Source organism: Marmota monax, unplaced genomic scaffold (genome assembly GCF_021218885.2).
Source record: "Marmota monax isolate L192 unplaced genomic scaffold, Marmota_monax_Labrador192_F-V1.1 WCK01_AAM20220418_F8-fsc00052, whole genome shotgun sequence".
NCBI classification, from domain to species: domain Eukaryota; kingdom Metazoa; phylum Chordata; class Mammalia; order Rodentia; family Sciuridae; genus Marmota; species Marmota monax.
In genome coordinates this window covers 6,168,488-6,175,628 of record NW_026693473.1, presented here as the reverse complement: position 1 = coordinate 6,175,628, position 7,141 = coordinate 6,168,488, and the positions used below count along the sequence as shown (strand labels likewise).

Here is a 7,141-nt window from a genome sequence, read left to right as displayed (position 1 = left end):
TAGCAAGACCATCTCAAAATAAAAAGACCCAGGAGTGTAGCTCAGTGGCAAAGTGTCCCTGAGTTCATCTCCCAATGCCTCCCCCCCCAAAACAAAAACAAAAACACAAAACCCCTCAGAGTGTGTGTTTGTGAGAGTGTGTGCACACTTTTGAAAACACATGATTGCCCAGGAGGATTCCTGCCTCTTCCTGGTCCACTCCTCCTTCTCCTGCCTTCCCTGGCCCTCCTGGTGGTGGCTCAGATGACATCAGTGTGCTCTCTTGTCAGGGTGTCCTGGCCCAGCCCCAGCCCTGGTGGAAGATCCAGCTGTTCATGTGGGAGCCAGTGCTGTTTGGGACCTGGGATGGTGTGTTCACGTCCTGCATGATCAACATTTTTGGGGTTGTCCTGTTCTTGAGGACCGGCTGGCTGGTGGTAAGTGATGAGCTGGTGGCCCTGGTGCCTCTTGTGGGTCCACAATCTGGAAAGCTGTCCTGCTTGGCATCCTTCAGTGCAGGCAATAGTTTCCTGAAGCACAGGTGCTCCTGAAACATGAAATAGGACACAAGTAAGTGGCGAGCTGGCATGGCTTTTTATTGTTATGATTGTTCTATTTTTATTAGTGGTTGTATGCCTGATTTACAATTTTTATTGTTATAATTGTTCTATTTTATTAGTAGTTGTAAGTATTAATTGGCATTGTTTTTTTAAAAATCTTTTTTCTTTTTCTGTGGTGCTGGGGAATCAAACCCAAGGCCTTATAAGTGTGAGGCTAGCGCTCCATCAATGAGAAACATCCCCAGCTCCTTGGCATTGTTTATTTATTTATTTTTTGGTTCTGGGAATTGAACCTGGGGGTGCTTAACCACTGGGCTAAATCCCCAGCCTTTTATATTTTATTTTATTTTGAGACAGGATCTCGCTAAGTTGTTTAGGGCCTCACTAAATCGTGAGGCTGGCGTTGAACTTATGATCCTTCTGCCTGAGCCTTCTGAGTTGCTGGAATCACAGGTGTGTGCCACTGTGCCCCACATGGCATTGCTCTTTAAATGAGAGTCTGTGAGCCCGGGACTCACAGGTTCCAATAGAAGCTTCCCCATGGATTTGATTACCCAAAGAGTCACGGGTCATCATGGGTGGGACTAGAGATGAGCAGAGAGATCAGATGGGTGGCAGTTTTGCTTCCAGCTTGTGACCCTCTCTGGCCTTCTTATCTTTCCTGTGTCCTGCTAATGCACCAGCTCCTCACCCACATGGTTGCCTTCTCCCACTCTCCCTGACTCTGTGTGTGACCATGCATGGGGGCCCTTAGTCAGAGGTGTAGGCTCCTTACCTCTGGGGGATAGATTGCCCTGCACAAGGTCCTACGGGGTTAGTTTGTCTTTCTCTGCACAGAGAACAAAAGTCCTTTCCTTTGTTTTATGCAAAAGCATTCTTCCATACAGGTGTGCACCCTGAGCAGGGTCCTCAGCCCTTCATATTGTGCCTTCTCCCATGGTGGGACTTCAGTATACCAAATAGGCCCAGAAGAAAAGGTGAATACCTGTTGTGTGCTAGCACTACTAGTGCCAATGGAATTGCAAAACCCAACACCTCCTCCTTCCCATAGTGGGCAGAGTCATGTCATCAGAGCAGCGGGAAACACCTCAGGGGTGGAACAGGCTGAGGATGCTGCATTCACGGAAGTGTCCAGGAAAGCTTCCTGGGGAGAGGTGCAGTTTGGAAGGCCTTGAAGGGTGAGTTGGACCAGACAGGTGGAAGAGAGGGCTGTTGAAGGTATAGAATATTCCTAAAGTAACAGAGCCAATGCCAGAGGAGATCCACACATACAAGGTATATATTATCAGGTAAGTTTTGAGTTTGAAGGTGGAAAGCTCATGCAGAATTTCTACATTGCAGCTTAGAGGCAGAATCCTTCTTTGGGAAACCTTAGTCTTTGCTCATAGGGCCTTCTACTGATCCGAAGAGGCCCACCCACATTATGGAGGGTAACCTCTTTACTTTATGACAATTGATTATTTTAATCACAACTTTAAAATACCTTTACAGCAATATTTAGACTAGTGTCTGACTAAACCACTGGTCACTACAGTGGACACATAAAATTAACCATTCCATGGGCATATTCCAGGGGATTACAGCTCCATGGTGGTGGGATGTGCAGAGTTCTTGGATTTCCCCATCAAGAGGCCTGGATAAGGCCAAATTTTCCTAAGCTCTTGTTCAGTCACATCCCAGTCCTTACCTCAGGGTTCAGCCTTTACTGTACCTGGGTGAGTCTGAAATTTTTTATTTTTAATGCATAGGAAGCTTAGATTGGTGTCAATAAATTAGTGTTTATGCTAAGAATTTATGCCTCTCATAAGCCCGCTAAATTTATGGGGGCCCCAGACTTACAAAAACATAGCCGCAAGCCCAGACTGTTCATCTTGGCAGGTAGGCTGAGGCTTTTGGGACCTGACCTTGTTCTTCTTCTTCCTGTGGTGGTCACCTCACTGCTTAGTAACTCTCCAGCCTATGTCCAACCAAGGCCCATCAACCTGACCTCTAAGGCAGAGGAGGCCTGATCAGTGTCAGCCTGGGATTCCTGAGCTCTGTTCCTGTAAGGATGGTTATGGAAAGGTGGATGGAGAACAGACTCTTAGTCCTTTAGCTCCACCACCCCTTTTTTTTTAAGGGCTGTCAAGAACTATTAGTTCCATCCCCAAAGCGAAGGTATAAGTTACATTAGTTATTATTATTGCATATCAAATTACCCTAATATTAAAGCAATAAATATGTTTTCTCTTACAGTTTCTGTGATTTGGGGATCCAGGTACAATTTTAGCTGGGTGCCTCTTGCTTGAGGGTTTTGGTCAAGCTGTTGGTCAGGCTGCAGTCTCCTCTGAAGCTTCAGCTGGGGTGCCGGGAAGTGGTTATTGACCCAGGCCTGGGTCCTCATCATGTGGATGTCTGCTAGGGTTGCCTCATGAAAAGGCAGCAGACTTCTACAAGGGTGAGCAATCTAAGAGAGGAGGAGAGAGCAAGAGCATGAGACAGAAGCCATAGTCTTTTTACTATCCTAATCACAGATTCTGTCACTTCTGTATTCTAATTATTAAAAGCAAGTCACTACATGGATAAAACAAATAGCCTAAAATAGAAGTTTGTGCATGTTTAAATTTGCACTTCAAAAACTATGAAATAAATTTCAACTAATGTGATCATTTTGAGTGACTGACAAAATATTTGCATACTTTAAAAGAGTGAGTCATTTGGTGCAGCCTAAACCCAAAAGGCTGGGTATTACACAAGGACAGAAATACCAAGGGACAGGGATCACTGGGGCTATCTTTAAGTTTGTCTACCACACAAATACATCCTTTTGTCTTAAAATGATCTGTAGTTTTCAGCTCTGACATTAGTTTTACCTGAAAAATCATATTTGATCATGAAAACAAAGGCAAACATGAAATGCCAAAAATAATATAGAACTCTAAATATAGAGCTTCTAGGGAATGGCATAAAATGAAAATGGTAGAGATCATGACAAAATTATTAGTTTTTAAATGGAAGATTTTAACTGTATGGAATAATTTGGAGGCATACTTATAATCTGAAAAATGGTGAAGTGGTCATTCTAGTATGAAAATTTAAATATGTTATTGGATATTTTATTTTTACATGCAGACAATTTATAGGTATGAACATGATCCTATGGAATTTCCTTATAAGTATAAAATCAGCAAAATTAGTCCCCAGCATGTTGAGATGTCATACTCACATATAGTTTAAGGCCATCTGCCTGGGGGCAGCTGGTGCTGGGGCATTGGGGTGGGCAAGTAGGCATTATGATTGGCTCCTGTCAGTTCTTCTTTTGCCCCTGTCTCACCTCTGGAATCATTTAACACTGCCAACCCTAGAAATCCCAACAGCGATGTGAACTGTGTGGCTGTGGCTGGGTTTTTGTACACATACCCACACAACTGTTGATGTCTTGTTCCCAGAGGGAGCCACAGATATCCTCATGCTCCAGTCTAGCCACTAAGGAGAAGGAGAGTGAGTGGGTAGAATACGTATAAACTGCATAACAATAATGAACAATAGTAATAATAGTGACATAAAATTTATAGCAAAATAAGAATATAGCAAATAAAGTTTATCAAGCCCTTATATCCTGGATGGCATTCTAAGTACCCTGTATGTATTTAATCCCCCTAAGATTTGTTATTTCCTGACAACCCTGAGATAAATATTATCTCAATTTTACAAAAGAGCAAACTGAGCAGAGGTAAAGTCCCAGTAGCCACAGTTGAGGAGACACCCTGTCTACTTGTACTCAATATGCAGTTTGCATTCAGAGCCCTACCTATGCAGATGCACATTCCTTTCTTGACCTGAGTGTCCCCTAGGAGACCCTCTCCTTGCTCCTCAGTTCCATGCTAGGTCAGATGGTCAGAGGCTCATCCCTTTTTCAAAGACTAATGACTAGTGCGTTGCTACAGCTATCTTATTGCACCCTGATGCAGCACTTAACATCTCAGATTTACCTGTCTTTTCTTTTTCAGTCTTTTCTTTTAATTCTGGGCATAGAATCCAGTTCTTCAGGCATGCTAGGCAGATACTTTACCACTGAGCTACATTCCCAGTCCCACATTTTTTTTTTCCTATTCTGCTTATTCCCATAGGAAATTTGAGGTAGTCAACAACAACAACAATAATAATAATAATAATAATAATAATAATAATAATAAAACCCACAGTACTTCAAGCTAAAAAACATGTGAAAAACTCATGCGAGAGAAAGCACAAATGAATGGGAAAGTTTACTGCAGCGATTCCTTCTGGTGCCTGCACATGTCCCCTGCACTCTTACAATCAGCCAGGTCTTGCTTGCAGGTAGTTCCAAAGCTAGATGAACAGTATGTCCCCAGAACTTTCTTCCCCAGTGGCCTGTGAAAGAGTAGCAGGCAGAGGGCTTTCTTCTCCTAGGTCTACTATGTGGCAATGTTGTAGTAGAAAGGAATTTTGCCAGGGAGGAAAACCCCTGGCAAGTATGGCAAGTATTGCAATAAGTACTAAACCCTGGATCCTGGAGGAGCCCCGAAGCATTATAGGGATGGCTCCTGAGGGAGGAAATCCTAAACATGGAGTCTTTAAGGATGCATTGGCTTTAACATGGCAAAAGCATAGAATGAACAGTAAAGGCATTCCAGTCATGTAGGTAAGCAGGTGGCGGGACAAAACATGTCCCTGCATGGTAGGGCACAGAGTAACAGATGAGAAGGTGCCTCATGACTATACTGAGTGCTTCAACTTTACTACATAGGTGATGGGAAGTCATTGGAGGATTTAAAGTACTCCTCATGGGCCTTAGCTCTGGTGGTGTCTTTCAACTGTTTCCGGTTGCCCTACTTGGGGCGCCCCCACCCCCATTCTAAGGCAGTGGGTCCCAGGGTGAGGGGAAGTGGTTAGTGTTCCCACTGGGGACCACTCTGGCAGGACCTCCGCTGCTCACCCTCATCTTGATCCTTGCTGTTCTACAGGGAAACACGGGTGTGCTCATGGGCATGCTTCTGGTGTCCTTTGTCATCCTCGTGGCCCTTGTTACTGTGCTGTCTGGCATCGGCGTTGGGGAGCAGGTTGGCATGGGCAGTGGCGGCGTCTACTCCATGATCTCCTCCGTCCTCGGCGGGCAGATGGGAGGCACCATCGGGCTGCTCTATGTGTTTGGACAGGTGAGGCTGCCAACAGCGGACGACCCCAGCACCCCCCCCACCCCCCGCCTGCGCTCTGCTTCTTCTCTTCTCACCATCTTCTCTCCCCTTCCTCTTTCTACCTGGCTCTGGTCCAGATCCCTGACCCCTTAGTCCAGAGCTCCTGCTCCCACCATTCCTGCCTCATGGATTCCTGATTTGACAAGGGGCTTGGCCCAGCACCATTCTTGCTGCCTGGCTAGGAAGGGTGTGCACCATAGCAGCTGGAGCCCAGGTGGCAGCCATGTGGCCTGGGACCAGGGCATTTTTGTGCTGAAGAGAAGGCATTCTGCCTGTGCCAAGGGACTTTCTTGGAAGGAGGCCCTTGTCAACTGAGCTGGAGCTCTCACACACATTTGATGACTCAGGTGACCTTAACAGGGAGGCTGAAAGCCCTTGTGTGGACTCTGTATCTGAGAAAGAGGATGGCGACGAGGAGACCGCCTCATCAGGCTGGATGAAGGCATATAGAAAACCAGCCAGCAAGGAGCAGTTCTAAGGCTTATTTAGCTAAAACACAAGGCGGTGACTTAATGCTGAGGAAACAAACTACAGACACTAAGAAGCAGTTCTTTGTAAGCATTTCTTGGATTGAAAAAGATTCTACGGTACCCACAAAAGGTGGTTTTCAAAACAGCTTAAAGAATTTGTGTAAAGAAGAGTCCAAGAGTCTCCTCAAGGAAGACATTGGTTTTGTTTCTTTTATTTTTAGGTAGCACAGGTAAGGGATTTCATAAGAAATACATCTGATTCTCTAACAGCATAAAGTAGAGAGAGAGAGAGAGGGAGAGAGAGAGAGAGAGAGAGAGAGAGAGAGAGAGAGAGAGAGAGAGAGACTGTCTGTCTGTCTGCAGGGAAGGCAGATGGGTTGTCACTGACTGTTTAAGAGCATGTGCTTTTACCAAAGAAAGTTCTTTAAGAATAGTATAGGTCAACCATCCCTAATCTGAAAATCCAAAATCTAAAATGTTCCAAAATCTAAATTTTTTTATAACCTTATATTGAATGGTGCTCAAAAGTTTCGTATTTTGAAACATTTCTGACTTCAGATTTTCACATTAGGATGCTCAGCCCACAAAGTCTATGCACATATACCAAAATCAGAAAAATTCGGAAATCTGTAACATTTCTGATTATCCATGCCTTTTGGGTAAAAGATGTTCAAACTATTGTCTGCAAGGTGAATAATGAGTGGCTGGTATACTTTATTCCCCTGAGGATTTGTGCCTAGCTCTACTATTGTGGAGCCAAATGGGCTGCAGGGTGGACACAGAAGTCCTTGCTCTCCCCACTCCCTGGGCAGGGACAAGCCAGCTTCTAGAAGCAGGTGCCAGCTCTGAATACCCAGGATAAAGAGAAGAAGCTGGTTTACTTAGTCTCCCTTCAGTGGGCTTATTTGGAAGGAAATATGAGAAAGATGTTTTC

The 7,141-nt window shown here is 44.7% G+C and overlaps 1 protein-coding gene across 1 annotated transcript in view; it reads left to right on the top strand.

Annotated features, from left to right (window-relative positions):
• The first annotated feature begins 272 nt into the window (after nt 1–272).
• Slc12a8 (solute carrier family 12 member 8) overlaps nt 273–7,141 on the top strand; it is a 116,944-nt gene continuing 110,075 nt past the window's right edge. The window contains exons 1-2 of the mRNA XM_046457980.1: nt 273–416; nt 5,507–5,698. Of these exons, the coding sequence (XP_046313936.1) occupies nt 315–416; nt 5,507–5,698 (294 nt within the window). The 5' untranslated portion in view covers nt 273–314. The remainder of the gene's footprint in view (nt 417–5,506; nt 5,699–7,141) is intronic.